The sequence below is a fragment of the Pan paniscus genome, chromosome 9 (genome assembly GCF_029289425.2).
Source record: "Pan paniscus chromosome 9, NHGRI_mPanPan1-v2.0_pri, whole genome shotgun sequence".
Taxonomy (NCBI): domain Eukaryota; kingdom Metazoa; phylum Chordata; class Mammalia; order Primates; family Hominidae; genus Pan; species Pan paniscus.
This window is the reverse complement of record NC_073258.2, coordinates 129,701,229-129,725,473: the sequence shown is the minus strand read 5'-3', so window position 1 is coordinate 129,725,473 and position 24,245 is coordinate 129,701,229. Positions and strand designations below refer to the sequence as shown.

Sequence of the window (24,245 nt, the reverse complement as noted above, 5' to 3'; positions counted from 1 at the left end):
ACTATTCCATTCTTCCCCAGAGTCTGTCAACAGAGGGATACACAAAGTGATGGAGCTTTCATATTTCAGCTTTAACATCTGCTGCATGGCAGCCCATTTATATTTTTATCTAAGGAAACATCTATAAATATTGATAAAGATTTCCTCTTTGCTTTTGTTTCCAGGCTGTTTATCTCGGTATTTATCCTTTTGGCTATACAGTATCTCTGGATGATCTGGAACTCAGCATTTTCCTAATACGGCTTGTTACAATGCCAAAAGCAATGCCTGCGGTTCTGCTACTAGGTCACTGTGGTGTGTTCCTCAAAGCCAGAGTCTGTTGACACGCTGAGATTGGCTGTTTTCTTCTCTCTTACTTTCCCTCTTATCCATGCGCTACTAGTTTTTAAAAGCAGTGAATACCAGGATTTTAAATGAGAGATTATTTTACACATTTATTTTAGTCATGTCTTTTTTTTTTTTTCATGAAACCTGGGAGAGAGTGAAGAGAAAATTCACAAAAAGTTTGAGTTGTGGCTTAGTGTTGATTTAAAAAACCCATAGAGAAGTCAATAAACATAAGTTGGCAACAGAGGTATCAACATAACTGGATTGAGATTTCAGTAAAGCACATTATTAAATTATAAAATTTTACCTACTTGCATGCATAGCTCATTGTCAGACTAAATATTTTAATTCATGTAAAAAAAGATTGGGAAATTAAAAACTAAAAGGAAAAAAGCAGACTTAGATATTTGGACGAATAAAACAGATAACTTTATGTACTCATAGCAACAGATTGTTTTATTATTTGTGTAATTGGCATCATCTGTTATTTAGAGTCTTGGAATAATAGAATCATTTGGGAGGGACTGTAGAATACATTACTGGAATTCAGTTGGCAGTGTTCACATAATTGGTCTGTTTGCTGGTTTAGAATCCTTTCTTTGTTGCTTTTCATCAGGTGGGACTCTTCCCTGGACACTGTGTTGAGTTAATTAACCAAAAAGTTCCCCAGTCAGTGACCAACTCAGTGCCAAAACCAGGTGAGTACACTTTTTTCACTAGTGTAGTTATTTTATCAACTGCTTGAAGACACAGATTTTCTGTCAGTCAAGTATTTAGCTTGTTTTGCTAGTTTTGCATTTATTGGCATAATAATTAACATTCTTAATTTTATATGGTTTTGATTTTTAAATGTATTCTTATATCTCTGTTGATCATTTTGAAAAGGTTTACATGCACTCAAATTTTTAGGCAATTGCTCCATTAAGCTTTGTCATTATTTACTTTTATAGTTGCATAATAGCATTGTAACTTAATGAATAAAATGATTTAAAAAATAGATTTAAAGAACTAACATAGAAATTGTAGGATTAACTGAAAATTAATAAATGAAAAGTAAGTATATTTTAACAGGGCATATGAACATCAAAACTATTTTAAACAGCATTTCTTATTACTTATACAGTATACTTACAGTGCTGCATAGATATCTAGAATATATTACAAATAAAGCATTGTTGAAGGGGATAAAAATCAAGAAAATGTGAATTTCGGTGTTTATTGAGGTGATTTAGTTTTGGGAAGATTCAACAGAATGCCTCATCTGAAACTTTTTGATGATGTCGATTAAAAAAAAATTCAAACAAAGTCTAAAAAGCTTTGGAGAGAAGAGGGAGTCATCCAACTTATTTTTCCTAGCTATATTACATTTCTTCTGTCCTTTCCCACCTCCCAATAAAAGGAGAAGAAAAAATTTCTGGGCCTCAGAATTAATTTGAACTGTTTACCTTATGATAGTATTTTCTAGTTTTAGGACCTGTATGTAAGAGTTAAGAAAAAAAAAAAAAACAGTTATTCTTTACTCTTTTGGTATTTTCCCACTTCTGCTCCCAAAGCTTACATCCAACAATCTTTGCTAATAGTATTTAAGTAAAGGTTAATAATACCTTTCAAAGCTTATTTCTTCACAGGAGACTAGGGAGTCATTGTTCCCATTTCTCTCATTGGAATTTGTTTATTTTAGACTAACTTTATTGTTCAGTAGAGAAAATGCTTCAAAACAGTGTTTTCTGCAGTTCTACTTGAGTCAGGATTCTCAGTTCTTTTTGAAGCAATTTTGTCCTTCTTGGGTAAACTTTTTTAAAAAGCTCCTAAGTGGGTACTTGTTCGGTAAATCTTCATTCATAACTGTAGATTTCATTCTTTTTAAAAATACGGCGTTATTTTAAACTTAACTTTTTGAAAACTCAGCTTTATTAAGATAAAATTCGCATATCGTGCAATTTACCCTTTAAATTGTGTAACAGGGTTGTGCAGCCATCACCACAGTTAATTTTAGAACACCTTCATCACTTCATGAAGAAATCCCATATCCATTAGCGGACACTGCTCCCCTCATACTGCTCCCAGCCCTAAACAACCACTTGTCTACTTTCTGTCTTTATTGATTTCCCTATTCTGGACATTTTGTATAAATGGAATCATATAATGTGTGGTCTTTTGTGATGGGCTTCTTTTACTTAGCATAGTGTTTTCAAGATTCACCTGTGCAGTAGCATGTATCAGTACTTCTGTTTTAATTCCTTCTTTTTAAATAGCTGGATAACATTTCATTGTATGCATATGCCACATTTTATTTGTTTATTCATTTGGAGTTGTTTCCATTTTTGGCTTCTCTGAATATTCATGTACAATAAATATTACATGTGGATATGTTTTAATTTCCCTTGGGTATATGTCCAGGTGTGGGATTGCTGGGTCATATGGTAACTATATTTAATCTTTGAAGAACTGCCAGCTGCACCATTGATGTAACTGTACCATTTTGCAGTTCCACCAGCAGTGTATGAGACTTCCAGTTGCTCCATATCCTTGTCAACACTTGTTTTTATTTGGATTTTTTTGATTATTGCCTTCTTAATTGTGAAGTAGTATCTCACTGTGGATTTGACTTGCATTTTGTTTTTGGCTAATCATGTTTAGTCATTTTATATGTGCTTATTGGTTATGTGTTCATCTTCTTTGGAGGGTATCTATTCATATCCTTTGCTTATTCTTTTTTCTTTTTTCTTTTTTTTTTTTTTTTTCGAGACAGGGTCTTTCTTTGTCACCACAGGCTGCAGTGCAGTGTTGTGATCATAGCTCACTGCAGCCCTCAACTCCAGGCCTCAAATGATCCTTCTGACTCAGCCTGCTGAATGACTGACATTACAGGTGCACGCCGCTGTGCCCACCTAATTTTTAAATTTTTTGTAGAGATGAGGTCTTGCTTTGTTGCCCAGATTGGTCTCAAACTCCTGGTTTCAAGTGATCCTTCCACCTCAACCTCCCACTTTTGCCCAGTTTTTAATTGGGTTATTTGTGTTTTTTTTAGTGAGTTGTAAATGTTGCTCATATATTCTAGATACAAATTCTTTACCAGATAATAATGATTTACAAATATTTTCACCTGTTTTGTGGTTTGTCTTTGACTTTCTTTGGTAGTATCCATTGATGCATACAAGTTTTTACTTTTGATGTTTCTTTTGTCATTTATGCTTTTGATTCCTTATTTAAGAAGGCTTTGGCTAATCCACAGTCATGATTTACTCCTGTGTTTTCTTCTGAGAGGTTTATAGTTTTAGATGTTACGTATTAGTCTATGACCCATTTTTTAAAGTTAATTTGTGTGTATGGTGATGAGGCAGGGGTCCAACTTCATGAGGTTATCCAATTGTTCTAGCACTGTTTGTTGAAAAGATTATTTCTTTCCTGTTGAATTACCTTGATACCCTTGGAAAAATCAATTGACCCTAGACACAGTTGACCCTAGATTTATTCCTGGATTTCCAGTTTTCTTCCATTGATTTATATGCCTTTTTTTGTTTGTTTTTTTGAGGCGGAGTCTTGCTCTGTCACCCAGGTTGGAGTGCAGTGGTGCAATCTCGGCTCACTGCAACCTCCGCCTCCTGAGTTCAAGCAATTCTCTTGCCTCAGCCTCCTGAGTAGCTGGGATTACAGGTGTGTGCCACCACACCTGGCTGATTTTTATATTTTTGATAGAGACAGGGTTTCATCATGTTGGCCAGGCTGGTCTTAAACTCCTGACATCGTGATCTGCCCACCTTGGCCTCCCAAAGTGCTGGAATTACAGGCATGAGCCACCGTGCCCAGTCTCTATATGTGTTTTCTTATGCCAATAGTACCCTGTTTTCATTACTGTTGTTTTGTAGTAAGTTTTGCAGTGGAGAAGTGTAAGTCGTCCTACTTTTTTCTTCTTTTTAAGGGTTGATTTGGCTTTTCTGGGCCCCTTGTAATTCCTTATGGCTTTAGAATCAGCTTTTCAGTTTCTACAGAGTAGGATGGGATTCTGATAGAGAATATATTGAACCTGTAGATCAACTCGGGAAATATTATTAACAGTATTAAGTCTTCTAATCCCTGAACAAGGGATGTTTTTCATTTATTTAGATACTCTTTTGTATTTTTAATGTTTTTTCTTTGGAGACAGTGTCTTGCTTTGTTGCCCAGGCCAGAGTGCGATGGTGTGATCATAGTTCACAAGTCCTCAAACTCCTGGGCTCAAGGCATCTTTCCACCTCAGCCTCCTGAGTAGCTAGTACTACAGGCATGTGCCACTGTGCCAGGATAATTTGTTAGTTTTTTGTAGCAGTGTCTCACTATGTTGCATAGGCTGGTCCTGAACTCCTGGCCTTAAGTGATCCTCCCGCATGAGCCTCCAAAAGTGCTGGGATTATAGGCGTGAGCCACTAGGCCCAGTCAGTCTAGACATTCTTTAATTTATTTCAATATTTTGTAGTTTTCAGAGTATAAGTTTTATATATCTTTTGTTGAATTTCTTTATAAATATATTCAATTCTTTTTAATGCTATTGTACCGGGAATTTTAACATTTCATTTTCTTATTGTTCATGGCAAGTCCATAGGAATATAATTTTTGTATGTTGATGTTATATCTTGAAGCCTTGCTGAACTGTTTATTAGTTCTAATAGTTTCATAGTGGATTCCTTGGGATTTTCTATATACAAGATTATGGTATCTACAGTAGCCACTTTTTACTACTTCCCTTCCAATCTGGATGTCTTTTTATTGTTCTTGCCCAGTGGTCCTTGTGAGAACCTCTAATACAATATTGAATATAAATCTCAAGTACAAGCATCCGTGTCTTGTTCCTGATTTTAGGGGAAATCATCTAGTCTTTTACCATTAAGTAGCTGTGGGGGTTTCGTAGATGTCCTTTATCAGGGTTGAGAAAGTTCCCTTCTGTTTCTTGTGTGTTAAGTGTTTAAAAGAGTGCAGGAATTTTTCCAAAGGCTTTTATTCATCTATTGAGATTATAATGGGTTTTTATGGTCATTATTTTGAAGTTACTAAAATTCAACATCAAACATTTAATTTCCTGCACATATTTTTATCCATCTTTCTGTGGTGTAAGCTTAACTTATATTAGTTATTATGTCTCATCTTTGATAGTATTGACTCAGATGTACTATAAATTGAGTTGTTAAAACTTAGCCTAATATTGGCATTAAAATAAACTGTGTTAGTATCAATCAAGTGCTTTCTCTCTTTTTTTTTTTTTTTTGAGACGGAGTTTCACTCTTGTTGCCCAGGCTGGAGTGCAATGGCGCGATCTCAGCTCACTGCAACCTCCGCCTCCTAGGTTCAAGCGATTCTCCTGCCTCAGCCTCCCGAGTAGCTGGGATTACAGGCATATGCCACCATGCCCGGCTAATTTTTTGTATTTTTCATAGAAACGGGTTTTCTCCATGTTGGTCAGGCTGGTCTCAAACTCCTGACCTCAGGTGATCCGCCCACCTCAGCCTCCCAAAGTGCTGGGATTACAGGTGTGAGCCACCGTGTCTGGCCCATTCTCATGTTTTGAATGGAGAAATGACACTTCAAGTAGGGATAACCTCCAGAACCATTTAGCATTGGGAAAGTTAATCAGTTATTGATAGTTCTGGAAAACAGGTTTGTATTTGTAGACCTGCATAGCATTGTTATTTCTAAATTAAGAATGACCAAGAAAAACCTAGCGTACCTTCAAAAGCTAGTATTTTGTCTTCTGTGAGCAGCATCGCAGAGTTCGCATAAGGACATGTGTTTTTTTTTTCTTTTTTTGATGGAGTCTTGCTCTGTCACCCAGGCTGGAGTGCGGTGGCATGATCTCGGCTCACTGCAACCTCCTCCTTCCAGGTTCAAGCAATTCTCCTGCCTCTGCCTCCTGAGTAGCTGGGATTACAGGCATATGCCGCCACGACCTGCTAATTTTTATATTTTTAGTAGAGGTGAGGTTTCATGTTGACCACCTGGTCTCGAACTCCTGACCTCAAGTGATCCGCTTGCCTTGGCTTCCCAAAGTGCTGGGATTACAGGCATGAGCCACTGTACCCAGCCAAAATGTACATTCTTAATACATTTTGAAAAGGATGATGTGAATTCTGTCAGCCTTGGGCTTGTTTCACACTTTAAAACTGTCTTTGCCTACGGTATAAACAACTTGAATGTTCTATTTATTTTTAACATTGCCATCTGTCACTGTTAGATGCCAAATCTGAGAGATACAGCTATAGTTTGAGACTGAAAATTTCAAGTTCCTATACTATTACACAACAAGGGTAACATAGGAAAAATATTCTCTTTGAATCTTTTCTTAAATGTTATTAATATGTTCAATTATTTGTGTGTACAGAAAATTAATCACCATATCCTGACCAAGATAGAAAGTATCCATGGTACCTTAGGAAAAAGAAGGTAAGAGTTTGAGAGAGAGAGAGAGGAGAGGAAACAAAAGAGGTGGAAGCTTGTCTATAAGAAATTGTCATTTTATTCAGTCACCCTAGGGCATGATATAGTGGAAGATGAGGTCTAGGTGGGAAAAGGTGGAAGGGGAAGCACATGTTTTTCTTTGTGTTTGTTTTGCTTGCAAGTCACTGAGGAGCTATTTACTGACACTTTTCTTGAAGGCTTTATGTTCATAGCTATTCTCTTTTCAGATATTTCTTTTTCCGAATTCTCTTTCTCCTCTCCTTTACATATCAGTTACATTATTTGATATTGTCTCACAGATCTCAGACTCTGTTTTTTCTTTTTTTTTTTTACTCTGTTTTCTTTTTCTTCTTTTTCTTTTTTTTGAGACAGTCTCGCTCTGTCTCCCAGGCCGGAGTGCAGTGGCACGATCTCCTGTTTTCTTTTTTTCTCTCTCTCTCTCTTTTTTTTTTTTTTTGTTTTCAGTTTGGATACTTTCTATTGTCCTATCATCAAGTTCAGTGATTCTTCACTCTGCTATGTGTAGTCAGTCTTCTCTTAAGCCCACCTAACACATTCTTCAATTCTTGTATTTTTCTTTTCTCGCATAAAGCTAAATGGTCTTTTTACAATAATTGCTATGCTGGAATTCCCCATCTTTTTGCATCATCCACCTTTTCCACCAGAAAGAAAGAAAGAGGAGGGGTGGGGGATAGAAGAGAAAAGAGGGAAAGAGTGGGAGAAATGGAGAACAGAGAAGAAAAGCAAGCAGAGCTTATTTTGAGGCATTAACTTCTGGAAATAAAAGACTAGTGATTTAGGCAACCTTCCCTCTGAGGACAGTTAAAAAATTTTGACAGAAGTATAAAAACATATCTTTGAAGCATTAGAGAGTTAATAAAACTGTAAGCAATTATTGTGATAAGATGATGAAACAGAAGGAAATCTGAAGAGTGACCCCTGCATATGGAGACATTATTCCCCTAGGATATCTGCTGATGGAGTAGAGGAGGTCATCATAGTGCTAGGGGAACAAAAATTGGAGGTCAGAACCCATCAAGACAGAGTTGCTGAAAAATGCCCCAAGCTTTGAGTTGGAATCTATGTAGAAATTGATGACTGATTCTAAAATGTATATGGAAATACAGAGCCAAGAATACCAAAGACGATTTAGAAGAACAAAAAAGTGGGAAACTTACTGTAATAGATGTCAAGATATATTGTGAAAGCTTCACTAATTACGACGTTGGTATAGATGTACAGATAGACCAATAGATCAATGGAACAGAATAGAGTCCAGAAACAAACCTGTGTCTATATAGATACTTGATTTATGACAAAGGTGGCATTGGAGGGCAGTTTCAAAAGAACAGTCATTTCAATAAAGAGTACTGAGTCAGCTGGACATCTGAATATAAAAAAAGAGAAGCCTGATCCTTATTTAACCCCATACACAAAAATCCATTCCAGGAGAATTACAAATCTGTATGTGAAAGACGAAACAATAAAACTTTTAGAAGATAATACTATAGAATATCTTTATGACCTTGGCTTTAGACATAGTATTAATTATAACTGAAAAGCTTAATAATTAAACAATTAAAAGGAAGAACTTTATCATAATATGCCCTTAAGACAGTGAAAGGGCAAATCACAGTGTGGGAAGATATTTGCAGAATGCGTATCTGACAAAGGAGTTGTAAAGAGTCTTTAGGAAAATGCAGATCGAAGCCTTATTGACTCTTTAGTACATACTTAACCAGAATAATTAAAATTTAAGGATAATGATATCTAAGGTTGGCAAGAATATACATTAATAGGAATTCTCATATGCTGATGATGGGAGTATTAATTTGGGACAATCATTGGCATTATCTATTGAAGTTGATACACAACTGTAACCCAGCAGTTCCACTTTTAGATGTATATAGAGATTCATGTACACAGACTAAGACACATGCATAGAAATGTTGATAACAGCTTTATTTCCATTTGTTAAAAACTGGCAAAACTTATGGGTGTATACATGGTGGAATGAATAAATGAAGATATATACAGTAAATTCCCCTACACCAGTAAAAATGAATGAGTTAAAACTGTTTGCAACAACATGATTGAATCTCACAAAAAATAGTATTGAATGTCCTGATATACACACTTACACTGTAAAGTTTCATGTATACATGTAGAGAGTTCAAAATCCTAAGAGTTCAAGACTGCTCTGTGGTATTAGAAATTAGGATAGCAGTTACCTTTGGAGAGGAAAGAGAAGGTCAGTGATTGGGATGGGCAGGAGAGAGGATTCTGGAGTACTGGTGATGTTCTGTTGATCCAGGTGGGAATTATACGGAAATGTCATGATATTGAGCATCTTTTTGTGTGCTTATTGCCCATTGTATATTTTCTTTGGATTAATGCCTATTTAAGTCTCTTTCTATTTTTGAATTGGTCACTTTGCATTTTTAAAAAATATTTTTCCCATCCAGATGAATATTCTTTGCAGTATTGCTTTAATACACAAATGTTGGAAATCATATTTTCAAAAAATACTTTTGGTACTTTTATACTGTAAATTACTTTGCATCCACCACAAAGTAAGTAGAAGCCTATGTACTAAACCAGGGAACTTTTTCTCTGATATATTGTTAAATGAAAAGGCAAATCACAGAACAGTAAAATCCCATTATAAATTCATAGAAAGAGGATCTAGAAGGCTATGTACGTAACTGGAAAAGGGAATGGGATTATGGAGACAGTAAGAAACATTTCATTTTTTCTCCATTTGCTTGTGTATTATTTAATTTTTTTATAATTGAAATGGGATAGTTCCCTTGGCCCCTTTGCAGGATTCAAAGCTCAGGGGGAGCATGCAGGTGAGTGGGTGCAGAGGCCAGGATGAGCACCTCTGGGCAACTGGTAGGAGCAGAACTCTGTGCAGGCCCATGGCAGCATCTAGAAGTTACCCACGACCCTTGGCGCCCCAGAGGGCATGTGTTACAGTGTGCTCTTTTACCTTTGCCATCCATGGGTGGCTTAAATGTTAACTCAGTGGAGGGTCAGTGTGACAGCCCCTTGCACCTGTATCCAAGTCCTTGTCTGGGGTCCAGGAAGAATCAGGATGCGCAAATGAATTGAAGGGTGGTGAATGTGGAGGATTTTATTGAGCGGTAGAAGTGGCTCTCAGAGGGATGGGGAGCTGGAAAGGGGATGGAGTGGAAAGGTGATCCTCCCCTGGAGTTTGGCCATGCCCAGCTGAACTCTCCTCTGAAGTCCTGCCGTCGAGCCCTCCCTCTGAAGTCAGGCTGCTTCTCTCAAACGTCCGGCTGCTTCTCTTCTCTGCTGCTCTACAGCTCTACCGCTCTGCTGGCAGGGCCTGGGGTTTTTATGGGCACAGGATAAGGAGTGGGTCAGGCCAAGGTGGTTTTGGAAAAGGCAACAATTGTAGGGGTGGGAAACAGGAATGCATGTTCTCACTTTGGGTCATAGGTCCAGGCTTGAGAGTGTGGCCCTTGCCAGGGACCACCCTCTTCTACCCAGTGTTTCCCTTTCTCCTGTCCATATCACAATGAGCATGTATTATTTTGTAGAATATGAAGAAATAGATTGTAATCTCCTGTTAACTCTACCCTGCCCAAACAGGTAATTTCTAAGATCCTTCTTAATGCATCTACCCCATAAAGTGGACACTAATGACACTAGATTTAATGCAGGTGTTAAATTTATATACCTGTGTGAAAAGCAGCAGGGTTAAAGGGACAAAAGCTCAGGCAACCTTGGGTTCAATCCCTATGCCACATTTTATTGTCTGGGTATACATCATTTGGCCTCTCTGATTTTCAATTTCCATATCTGAAAAGTGAGGCAAGATTATTATTTCAAAGATTATGGATAAGGTACTTAAGATCCCTGGATACTTAGTGAATGTCAACTGTTATTTATTGATTTGTGTTTATTTACTATGTTATTTAAATTCATGAGTATCAGAAACTATATTTAATTTATATAGATACTTATTTAAGATCCTATTTATTGATATAAATCTACATGCCAAGATATCACAGTTGTGTTAGTCTATTCTAGCGTTGCTGTAAAGAAATACCTGAGATTGGGTAATTTATAAAGAAAAGAGGTTTAATTGGCTCACAGTTCTGCAGGCTGTACAGGAAGCATGGCACTGGCATCTGCTCGGCTTCTAGAAAGGCCTCAGGGAGCTTTTACTTATGGTGGAAAGCAAAGTGGGAGCAGGCACCTCATGTGGCAGGAGTAGGAGCAAGAGAGAGTGGCAGAGAGTACCACATACTTATACAACCAGATCTCATGAGTATTCACTATGCAAGGACAGCTCCAAGCCATGAGGGATCTGCCCCTGTGACCAAAACACCTCCTGCTAGGCCCCACCTCCAGCATTGGAGATTACAATTGAACATGAGATTTGAGTGGGGACAAATATCTAAACTATATCACAGTATATGAATGAAACAAATTCATTACAGTAGTTTTCACAGAACCATGGTGGGGGAAGGAGCTTCTTTGAATGGTCCAAGAATTTGCATCACAAATTTCTGTTTTATTTGAAGATAACTTTTTTTTTGTTAACAGATATACATTAAAGCTGAGACCTTTTTTTTTCTTTAAGACTAGTTAAGTGCATGTGTGAGAAGACAGAAAAGAGTAGAACAGGGAAATAGATCTGAAACTGACATGGGTACAATCAATTGAGATAACTCAGTAACTTTGGACCAGCCAGGCTTTTATTTGTAGTGTTGTTTCAGGAAACCAGTCCTCTAGTATCTTGCTTTTTATGTTATTTTACTTTCAGTATTACCTAATTCCAGTTGTTTTGTTCTAAATTTTCACTTGCTTGCTCCTGGATTGTTTCTATTTTCTTTCTTTTTTCAGTTTCCAACACTTTTTGCTCTTTTGTAGCCATGTTTCTTTGCATGTCACTTTAGTAAGAAGTGACCACACATTTGTATGTCAACTAAAAGAGGTCCAGGTTTTTACTTACTCTGTTTGGAGTGTTGCACCGAATATGAATATGCTTCCCATTGAACAAATGCTTAAGTGTGTTAAGAATCAGATTGTTAAAATCCCTACCTTCAGAGGCACTGATGTAAGAGTCAAAGGAGTACTAAAATGCTAAAGTGCCTTGGGAAGCTTTCTCCCCAAATACATTGCAAAGGATAGATCAAGATAATATTTTCTCACTCTGTATCAGGGGAAAACAGAAAATTTATAATACCATGTATTTATAAAGTGCTTTAGGGTTTATGAATACTTACATTTCCATTGTTTAAACTGGACATGGATCTGGTCACAACCCTGTGAGCTTGCTAGGGATAGGGAATGTATTTCCATCCCCTCCCCTTCCTACCCTTTTTTTTTTTTTTTTTTTTTTTTTTTTGAGACGGAGTCTCCCTCTGTGCCCCAGGCTGGAGTGCAGTGGCGCGATCTCGGCTTACTGCAAGCTCCGCCTCCTGGGTTCATGCCATTCTCCTGCCTCAGCCTCCCGAGTAGCTGGGACTACAGGCGCCTGCCACCACACCCAGCTAATTTTTTGTATTTTTAGTAGAGACGGGGTTTCACCGTGTTAGCCAGGATGGTCTTGATCTCCTGACCTCATGATCCACCCGTCTCGGCCTCCCAAAGTGCTGGGATTACAGGCGTGAGCCACCGCGCCCGGCCCCTACCCTTTTTTAATAAATGGAGCAACTGGAAGCTTAAGACACTTGCCTGAGGCTTCACAACTAGGATTTACTGAAATCTCCTGACACCTAATAGTAATCACAGCCAGCACTTACATATCCCTGACGGTGCACCAGGCCCTGTGCCATGCACTTGACATGCGTTAAGTAACTTGTGTGCAGTTAGTTAATACAAAACCCAGAATTCTGCCCACTATAGAACCTTGAATAGACAAAAAGATTTTTGTTCTCTCTGTCAAAACAAAAATTTAATTCCTTTTGCTTTTACTACAATAGGAGTAAATAAAATGTGTTTACATTTTTATAAGGCCTATATAAACAGAACAGAAATTAGGGCAAAAGATGGGCTGAATTGAGGTTAAAGAGAATTGCTTATAGGAACCTACTTAATTTGCTAATTTTGTTTTCAGTCATCGTCCCTTCCTAATGCCACTTTAATTTTTAAAAATCTTTTAATTTTTCTTCACTATGCATAAAAAATATCCCCAAACTCTCTTATATTGTAGCATTTCCAGTCATTCTTTTCCATTTTCTTAGTATAGTATTTCTCCCTGTGTACTTGACTGGAATCTCCTTGTGTTTTCTGAACATGGCATGTGGCTTCATAGCTTTCACTTTGCTCCTGCTGTTCCTACACCCTGAAATGCCTTCCCCATTTTGGCCAGTTGAAATCCTGCTTATATTTCAAGACTCAGGCCAGAATCCACTTCTTCCATGAAAGCTTCCCTGACCCACCTCTCCCTAATCCCATCTCCTCTCCACCACTAGTCCACTAGTGCAAATTTAATAGCAGTTATTTCACATATTCACTAAATTGTACTTTCTTCATAAGTGACAAACATGTCATTCATCTTCATCTCCTCCCCAGGCTGTGTGTGTAGTGGTTACACAACGAATGCCTGTTGAATTAATCCATCCTAGTATTTACTATCAAATTAAAATTTTGGAGTACAGCTTTCATCATGTAACTCTTATCTTCAGAATATTTGGGTGAATCCTCCCTCTATGCCAGAATTAGATACAAAATTTTCAGTGTAGAATTGAAGGTGTTTCACAAATAGTGGAACTAACTTATCTTTGCAGCCATTTTTCCCCCCCATTTCTTACCTATATTCAGCTTCACTAACGTGTTTCCTTACTCTCTTCCCAAGATACTCTGGGCTTCCCCCTTCCCTCGCCTGTGACTGACTTACCATTTTTTGTGTGTGAAGGTTCCCTAGGCCACTCTTTGACAAACTTGAATTTGCATTCAGCTCACCTGAGTTCACATTCATTTCTCTCAAAAAAATTTTGAGTTTGATACTTCACTTTCTATATGTCTTTTTTCCCCACCTGCGTGGTTTTGTTTGTTGGCAGATGTTGTATTTTATAGTAATTTGCGTCTTTTATATGGATGCTCCAAAACAGTTCTTGATTGGTAATTATAAGCATGAACAGTTTTCATTATAGTTACCAAAAATGTTTCCTAAACCCATATGCCCTTTAGTCAGTGCTGGGAGTAGCCCCCTAATCAGTCTTTTTCTTGCCCTGAGTAAAGAGGCTTTTCTGCTTTTGGCCATTTCCAATATTCATTCATTAATTGATCAAGAATTTATTGAGTGCATACTAAGTGCTATGGCTAAAACAGTGAACACACCAGACAGAAATTCCACCATTTTGTTGTTTGTATTCACGTGTGACTAGAAGGAGAGCAGTAAATAAATAAATAAACAATATAGCATGATAGATAAGGGCAATGAAGAGAAATAAACCTGAGAAAGGGATGCCAAGACTAGGAAATGCTGAGAAGTGGCTTATGTGGGGTTATAATTTTCAAGGGAGGGTAGGGTGGTCCGGGAATGGCTCATTAGAAGCCTACTTTTGAACAAAGACCTGAAGGAGATGAGGAGGGGAGATCTGCATGTAATCTGGAGGAAGAGCTTTCCAAAGACGGAACAGCAGGTGTAATGATACCGAGTTGAATGTGTGTCAGACTTGGTAAACGGTCAGGAGGAAGGCCAGGTTGGCTAGAGCAGTGGGTGAAGACATGAGATGAGGTCAAGAGGGGAGAGGGATCAGATCTTCTCTGGGGCCTGGGTGTCACCATAGGGGTTTTGGCTTTTATTCAGAATTAGTTGGGTAGGCAGTGGAAGACTTTGAGCAGTTTTTGTTTGGTTCTTGTTAAGAGGATCACTTTGCTTGCTGTGTTAAGAGGAAAGGCAGAGATAGGTAGAAGAAGAGGGGCTGGCAGTGGCTGTTGAAATGAGCCAGGTGAGAGACGATGGTGACTTAGACCAGTATGGTAGCTGTGTAAGTGATGAGAAGTGATCTGCTTCTGGATATATTTTGGCCATGGAGCTGGCAGAATTTGCAGACATGCTGTGAAGGGATTGAATCATCCAGGTAATTTTTTTTTTTTTTTTTTTGAGACAGAGTCTTGCGCTGTTGCCCAGGCTGGAGTGCAGTGGCGTGATCTCGGCTCACTGCAAGCTCCGCCTCCTGGGTTCAAGAGATTCTCCTGCCTCAGCCTACCGAGTAGCTGGGACTACAGGCACCCGCCACCATGCCCGGCTAATTTTTTGTATTTTTAGTAGAGACGGGGTTTCACTGTGTTAGCCAGGATGGTCTCGATCTCCTGACTTTGTGATCTGCCCTCCTCAGCCTCCCAAAGTGCTGGTGTTACAGGTGTGAGCCACTGCACCTGGCCTTTTTTTTTTTTTTTTTTTTTTTAAGATGGAGTCTCACTGTGTTGCCCAGGCTGGAGTGCAATGGCGCTACTTGGCTCACTGCAACCTCCGCCTCCCGGGTTCAAGCAATTCTCCTGCTCTCCTGCCTCAGCCTCCTGAGTAGCTGAGATTACAGGCATGCGCCACCATGCCCGGCTAATTTTTTATTTTTAGTGGAGACAGGGTTTCACCATATTGGCCAGGCTGGTCTCAAACTCCTGACCTTGTGATCCTCCTGCCTCGGCCTCCCAAAGTGCTGGGATTACAAATGTGAGCCACTGTGCCCAGCCCCACTCAAGTAGTTTTTATGATAGAATGATTAGAATAAAGCCATTCCTTTTCCAATGAATTCTCTTTTTGCCTCTCCCACCCATGCAAAGATACATCCTAGTCCAAAATAGGGGGATAGTCACCAAACATTTTGTTAAATATGAGAGAAAAACAAGTGACCTCTCCTACACAGTCACTAGATGGCACAGCATCTTTTCAGTCAATTATATTTTTTGACTTTTTATTTTGAAATAATTGATCTCAGAGGAAGTTGCAAAAATAGTACAGAGAGATCCCCTGGATTCATCACTCAATTTCTCCCAGTTGGAACATAACTATATAGTAGTACATTATCAAAACCAGGAAACAACATGGTCACAATACGGTTAACTAGATGCAGACCTTACTCCAAATTCACCAGCTTTGGCAGCACTCTTTTTCTTACCATGTATTTTTATATGGCATTAGGGTACAGCTTTTTGGGTTTCAGATGAGAATTATCATCATTAATCTCCCACGCACAGGCCAATGATTGTGGAATATAGTTATTCCTATCAGTGTTTATATGTTAAGTAATATATAACATATATTACTTAAATATATATGTCAAGTAATAACATGTATTACTTAAATATATATGTCAAGTAATATAACATATATTACTTAAATAATATGTTATATATGATAAAATAATATATATTAACATATATATTACATAACATAAACATGGATGTTTATAAGTTAAGTAATATATGGGGCTTACAGATTGTTCTAAGTATTCCCAAATGGCTTTTCTACAGTAAAAATATGTACTTTCTTTTTTCTCACTCTCTTCCCTCATCCCTCCTTCTCTTCTTTCTCTTTTTTCTTCCTCTCTCTCTTTTGTCTTTCCCTTGCCCTCCCTTGCTGTCTTTAGTACTAAGGAAGAGGTTGGGAGGGAGGGATGTTATTCATTTAAAATTAAAGAAAAGAAGAGTGGCTTTGCCTTCTCCAATAGGAGTAAATTTTAAGAGCCTTGTTTCCTATTCAGCTAAATTCAATAATCTACAGGTGTTCCATTGGTAAAGATCAAAATGTTTTGTTCCTGCCACATACTGGAATTCTCTATGATCTTTCTTATTTTAAAATCACATAAATTTATTGTTTTTTATTGTGGACTACCATTTATCAACAATTCTATGTTCAGAGCTATGTTCAAAGAGGAAGGAAAGAATAAATTCAATCAACAGCAGAAGATTTTGGAATGGTGCATGATGAATCCTCCCTGGATATCTCATCTCTTGCCAGTTACTGTTATGGGACCTTGGCAAATTGCTTCATCTCTCTGCCTTAGTCTCCTCATCTATAAGATGAGATAATAATAGAACTGCCTTCATTAGATTAGGATAAATAATGTTTTTAAATACCTAGAATTGTGTCTGGCACATAGTAAGTGCTATAACATTATTTTGTAAATTAAAAAATACCTGAGGGTAGAATTTACATTAATATTAGTAAAAAGTCATTGGAATGGAAAATATGTAAATATTTTCCAATTCATTTGTTTCTTCAATAAATACATAATTGGATTAACACAGTTCAGTATTATTATTTAGTAGAAGTATTGAATCTCAGTATTTATATTGTATTTATGCAAATAACTAATAAGAATCTTTAAAGCTTTAAAAAGTCACGAATTGAGATTGATTGTCAGTTTGATAATAGTTGCCAAAGATTTTCACTTTTGCTAATGAATGTCTCTGGTAGAGGAAAAGAAGTACCTTGGGACTCCATGGGTGAAGGAGAGTTACATATTTAACATCTGTGTAGTGTATGAAGGAGAAGGTTATACTTGGGAAAACTTGTTTAATTCTGGATTTCCCATTCTGAAGAAACCTTTTTTATTTTTTTCCCTAATAATTGCATAAGAGATTGTCTTAGAATTTTTCACACAGAGACTGTGTAAGTTGATACTTAAAAAAATGTGTTAGTGGAATAACAATCTTAGCTCAGTATCAGCAAAGATATTAAAAGATTTGTTTTCTCAGCCTATCCTGTTGTTTTAGTGATTCAGCCTTTTACTGGCAGTACTTCCTACTTGATCAATTACTTTTCTTATTTTAAAGGAGCCTAAAGTGCTATCATTTTTATTGGATACACTGTCTCCCACCTACTTAGCAAACAACTGAAAAGCAATTAACTTTTAAAAAGAGAAAAGACATAATTTAATATCAATTTCATACTGGTGTTTTCTGAGCAGGAAGTGCTCACCTGTGTGGGGTTGATGGGTGGAGCTCTTCTGGTGAAGCCTGTTCTGCAAGTGTGAGTTTAGGCTGGGGCGTTTCTGTGGTGTTGCAAAGCAGTATGTGCTGAGAGAGGAGGATTAAGCTCCTGGAGGCAGAGCTCTCCCACACACTTGCTGGCTTGCTGGGCTCCACCGACTGGACTGAAAACAGGGCCAAGAAAACTGCTGCTGCAGGGGGTCCTGAAAACAGCTGGAACCTGGCAGTGATGTGGGACCTAACTTGAAGTTAACCTGTGGTGGTGAGGTTGGAACCAGTTGGATTATGATTTATTTTCTACACTCTTGTACGGAATGCAGAGCTGTTGTATCCTGATGAATCTACTGCTAAATATAGTCATTTGGAATAATTTTAAGTATTGATCTTAAAACTTGTACCACAACAAGAGGTAAGGAGATCTCAATCAGTCATTTAAATATTTGACTCAAGCAACATTCAGAATTTTTCACTGAAACTATGTTTAGATTATATTTGGGCACATGTTACCTTGGTTGCTCTCTTAGGTAAATGGTTAATTATTTAATTATCTAGAAATTCAGCAGTTGAACATTAGTATTTGTCATGTTTGTCAAAAAGTTTATACTTTTTGAAGTAGGTTTTGCTGATTGTACAACACAGATGTTCCCAGTCGGTTTCAAGAAATATCTTTTTTTCTCCTATTTCCAATCAGCTTATTTCTTGTTTTCTATACATTAGTTTAATATAATAAAAGTTTTTATGATTAAAAGAACCTGCCTTTATTTCTTAAGCAGCCAGCTTATATCATATTTTAATTTTTTTCCTGGTGGGTTAATAATATTTCAATTATTGATTAATGGAAATGGGCAGTGCTAATGCACTTAACATAATTTGGTAGACTGTGTAAAGAGGCTCCTCAAGTTTGCACGAAGAAGTAACCTTTCTGGCCTTTTCCCTTCAAGTATGGTTCTTCCCCCCCTCTTTGGTATTGGCATTGGTAAGGATAACCATCTCCATCCATAAAATATTTTGTATTAAATCTCAGAGATTTTACCACTAAGGTGGTATTCCATATGTATATGGTGTTTCTTTAGGCCTCGGTAATAAATGCCTTTCATTAAAATAACATGGAGACCAGAATTTTCTCTGAATCACAAATCAGCCAATAGGGCTGATTAGTATGTTCAACTTCTTAACAGAGGTTGAACATTTTTCTTTCCAGGATTGTTGCACTAGTGCTTAAATGACAGCAATATTTTAATTTTTAAAACCATAAATGGGGGAATTTCAGAATTTAGAGCTCATTTTCATAGTCAGCTTTTTAAAAAAGCATCTACTGCTCATATAATAATGGTTTGAACTATGATTTCTTTTTTTAAAAAAGAATGCTATATGGCATTTAGTGGAAGATAGAAATCTAAAATGTCTTAGGTTAAGTTTATATTTAAGAAAATTAGAGGAGGAAGGACTAGAAAGTGATGCCATGTTCTCAGTCCTGATTCCAGGATAGATAGCCAGATTCCAGGTTCTGGAAAGCTGAGTCAGTTTTCTGGTTAGCCCTGTACCTCAGGGATTCTCAAAGTTTTCAGATGAAATGTAACAAGAAATTGTAGTAGTAATAATAGCTCCTATTGATTGACACAGAATTTAATGTTTGGCACATACACTTCATGTAAGCATCATAGTAACCTTAGTGAGAGGTGTTGTTAGGGTCATTTCCATTGTGAGTGAAAGAATTGAGACTTAAATAGGTAATTTGCTCAAGATCTTGCAACTGGAAAGTGATTAGGGACTGAATTATAACCCTTTGGTCTGATTCCAAAGCCTATTTCTTTAACAAGAACTCATTGTCAGTTCCATACTCACCAAATATAGAAACTTTCCCCTCTACTTCCTGCAAAACAAAACAAAACCCACAAAATCAAAAACCACCTCTGATAGTATCAAAGTTCCACACCAAACTTCATAGCTTAATAAAGTGCAGAGGACTGTGACATTAAAGTACATGTGATTACAATTTAATCTGACAAAAATTTATCTCAAAAGAGAGTTTTTACACCATTAAAATTAAGGTTCTAAGTTTTCCAATTTCTAGAACTAATGTATATTTTGGTAGTCCTGTTACCTTTGATGTACCTGAATTCCTAAGAATTTGTGTGTGTTATATTTAATTTTTGTAAGAATATACAAGCATGTCTTCCTGAGATAGTACTAGCTTTTAAGCTTCTTATCAAGTAGTACTAGTTCATCCTGGAAAAATAAGGGCCCAGACAATTTAAAATTTCTTAGCAGGTTTTAAAATCTATATTCTGTATATAATATCCCATTCCAATTTTAAAATACTTTAAGTGTCAGGAATTTATATCTACTTCATGTTTTTTCCTCCTGCTTCTGGTAAAATGCAAATCTTCCTTTTGTTCTGTTTTTAGAAATGAAGTTAGTCATAGTCTCTTATATAATAACCGAGGTGGTAAAGTCAGCAAGTTAAAAATACTTCTTACTTTGATTTTTTACCAAGTCAAGAAACAGAACCAATCGTATTTATTATTTTAAATTTGTAATTTAAATTTCGAAATAAAAATTAGTATCACTTTTAGCAGGAAAAAGGTGTAACTTATTTATATCAACCTAAAATAACATAATCTAAATTTGAACCTTCTTTGATATTTATAACTGAAATCTGTAGCTTCTAGAAAAGTCAGTGTGTAATGTAGATAATAATAGTCTTATCTTAACCATATGACCATTTTCCCAAGGGAACTATGATTTTTAAAGGTCTAGCATGAGCAGGTTCTGTGTTGTAACAGTTTGTGTACTCCTCTAGGAAGGGCAGCAGCATAGTGATGTTGCTTTGGTTTCATCTTTAACCCTGGAGAAGAGATACAGTTTTATTCAAATATCCCAATATTTTAGTTAACCATTGGTATGCCATTCAACATGAGTTGTGCTGGATATTCTGAAGAAGCAGTTTGTGGCCCATTTTCTGCTCTCTTTCTCTCAGTGAATTGTTGTTACCTCTTCTGTGTCTAAAAGATTCTTTTCTAAAATCTACTACAGATTTATTTTCTAGATCCCTTAATGTTATTCATTTGCATTCCAGTCAGTAATGCCTTTTGAAATGTCTACTCTTCTCTCATAATTAGATGGAACCCTGTTTGAATTATATAACTGTTAGTAGCTTTCCCATTTTTCAGTCAAGAGCCATTACTAGTGGTGCTATTTTAAATGTAGCCTTGCATGTATATGAATTTCTGAGATACTTGGTTTTATTCCTTTGAGGTTGGAATGTTCAGATAGCAAACTGTTTCATTTAATTCCTGATCCGGTCCCAGACAGCTTTTCTGAGACAGCCCTTGCAGCTGTTATATACATCAGTTAAAGAACTGTGTTTTTTCCTCTTACTTCCAAAGTTGTTTGTGATATATTGATCAAAAGTGATTCTGTACTTTCTTACTCTACAATAGCTTTGTAGTACATTAAAATTCAAGACTCAATTTATCTAAAAATTTTTTTTGACATATACTTGGGATAGGAGTGGGGAATGAAGCCCAAGGCTGAAAAACTGTTATATTCCTGATTTTAAAAAGTGGTTCCTAGAGAGACACTGAGAATTTTGCTTTGTGAGCGTCAACCTGATAGATTATAGGTTTTCAGAAGTTCAGAACCTACAGATGAATTTACCTTATTTTTCTTTTACTGCAGTAAACTCTTGAAACCTATGTCAAAAAATAATTTTTATAAAGTATGTGGCATTTTCTAATACAAAGAATATTATAAGTGACCATTGTACTGTTGACCAAGGACTTGCAAGCAAATAAAGAAGTAAACAACAGTATACCATATGGCATGACCAGCAACTGTGAATGTCCTTAACAATTAAAGGTAGTACAAGCATCAAGTCCAAGAAACAATTATAAGCATGTTATGTAAATTAGTTATGTAAGGACTCCTTATTACTACTAAGCATTCATGGAACTAAATAATTAAAATTAATTTAAAAAGTGTTAAACCTAATGTGCTTAATAACCTTTAAAAGTGATTTTTTTATCTTAAATTTTTATACCAGCCTTTTTCCAAGATGATTTAGAGAACCTAATTTTTTTGACAAAGTTCTCCAATGATGTTTTAAATGATGTCTTTTTTTCTCCTGATAAATTTCCCTAAACTAAAGGTATGTTTCTTAGATTTTAGAGCTTTGTATGCTATTGACACTTCATACATTCTCAGAGTACTTTATGATTTCTCAGGTATTTTCATTAAAATCTAGAATCGTATTGTCTGGTTAAACTTCTCATTTTTCATATTACTAATCTGAGGTCTAAACTGCTTAATTTCCTGTTCTAAAATCTTACAGTGAGTTATTGGCAGAATCGGGATTAAAACTGTATCTCCACTTTCTTGGTCTGGTACTTTTTCACTAGCACATACCTTAGCCAATGATGTCATGATTGGATGGATGACCTTAATTAGACTATATGTCTTATTATTGGAAAACAATAAAAGCTTTCAATGACTAGGTCATTGGTTCAAGGATGTATTTTTAAATCTTCAAATAGGATTGCTAACATTTTATGCTTACTACATGTTTTTACCACACACAAAACTGTGTATTTAGATATTATAGGATATTACCGAATAAACTAAAGAAAATGAATTGAAATATGAATAATAAATTATCTTGATAATTAGAAATAGATATATAGAAGAGAGGAAAGGAATAAAGTTTTGTAATTCTGATAACTTATTACATTTATTACACAGAATGTGATGGGAGATAATTAGAATTTATTTAACATACCTGTTCTTTTGATATCAACTTTTAAGGAGGTAATTCGGATGATTAGAGACTTGTTTATATTTTGAATGTGAATTATTTTGAATGTGATGTTAATACAAACAGATTAAATTAGTTAATACATGTAAAGCCCTGGCACACAGTAAAATAGTAAGCACTCAATAATCATTATGTATACAATAATTATCGTTATGGTATTACTGTAGCATCTAGATTTTCCTTCAATTTTTGTTGACTATCTGGGTTAGGATTTACCTTTTCCTTCATACTGCCTTTGTAGGACTGGGAGCAGGTCAGTGGGTGGTGCCAGAGAGAGGGCAGAGCTATCACAAAACAGACCAGAAGATTCACAGAGGTAGGAATAGTCAGTGACAGAATTTCTTCAGCATGTCCTTATTCCATCAAACAAAACTTGGCTGGGTTTACTTTGCAAGAAACCCCTTTACTCTGATTTGAGTGATATTTTTTGTAAAACTGGAAAAACACATCGTCAGAGTTATTCATGTGTATTTTTAGTCATTGGCTTAAAGAACTTTTATATCATTAGTCGTAATGATATGAAAGCCTTATTTATGTTAAAGTCTTTTTGTGTTATAAAAAGGAAAAGTTTCAAAAGGGTATATTTTTCTATAGAATACTTGTAATATTTCTGTATTATTGGAAAAAGTATTTGTTCAGTTCCTTTAATATTTACATTGCATATTGAAATCTTTCCCAACTACCTACAAATTTTTATTTAAAAGATTTGTAGAGTTATTACTCTAGTGAATCACAGATTAATTTGAGTCCAGTTATTTGTAAATAAAAGCTTTGTTGGTTAAGCTTACACTAATTTAACTGATATAATCAAGGCTATAGACTGAGTCAGATTCATATCACATATTTCCCAAGATGAATGCGAACTAAAGTTTTTCAGAAACTTTCTCAGTTGCCTAAAGATCCTTTTGGGTCATATAACAATGCTTGCTAAAGATAAGTTTAGTTTTACAACTCTTGGCAATATTCCTTTTAATAAATTTGAAAATACTAAGTACACAGTTCACTTCAACTACTTACTTAAGACTCTAAATGTAAATCGATGTCATTTTTCTTTGCTGCTATTTAAGGTATTTGCTGATGCCTATTGTTGTTTTGCCATTCTTTCTCGGTGCTTTCACCCAATACAGTTCTTCTGTGTTTGTCTTCCTTTACTAGAAGTTCACATCTAATATGTTTACAGTATTCTTACATTTATTACAGTTGCTAAGATGGAACTTTGCCCTGGCTTAAGGCTGTTATTTTTTTTAAATTGCCACTTGCCTTTTCAAGTCTATTGCACTCATTTATGTCACTGCAAAGGATACAAGTAGGAGTATAAAAGTATTTAAAAATATAAAAGCATAAAAGCAAGCCTTCTGCACGTTCTGCACATGTATCCCAGAACTTCAAGTATAGTAATACATAAATAAATAAGTAAAAATAATAATAAAAAACAAAGTCAGAAGCAAGAAAAGAAAGTAGTTACAAATTTAGTGTACCTCATTCAAAACTTAAACAAGACAAACTGAAATATCAGCTTAATAGATGGAGAGAAATCATTTGATAAAGGTCAACACTTGTTCCTTTTATATATCTTAGCAATTGGGGATAGGTAATTTCTGTATATTTAAGGTTTCTACCCAACAAACCCAAGTGAATTTTATTCTTAATGGTGAAACATAAGAAATAATCTATTTAAAGTCAGGAACAAGAGAGGCATTTATTGGAGGTCCAGTGAAGTTAGACAAAAAGAATTAAAAGGATTGGAAGGGAAGAA

General features: G+C 36.1%; 1 protein-coding gene across 14 annotated transcripts in view; it reads left to right on the top strand.

The window, feature by feature from the left end:
* The window catches only part of ARHGAP32 (Rho GTPase activating protein 32), a 317,821-nt gene that overhangs the window by 241,142 nt on the left and 52,434 nt on the right, over positions 1-24,245 (top strand). For 13 of the 14 annotated variants that reach the window (XM_034934048.3, XM_034934045.3, XM_055095088.2 and 10 more), the window contains one exon: positions 944-1,025. In XM_034934048.3, coding sequence (XP_034789939.2) covers positions 944-1,025 — 82 coding nt within the window. Of the gene's footprint in view, positions 1-943; positions 1,026-17,737; positions 18,086-24,245 lie in introns of those variants that run through there. The other variant, XM_034934051.3, reaches the window with a different exon arrangement.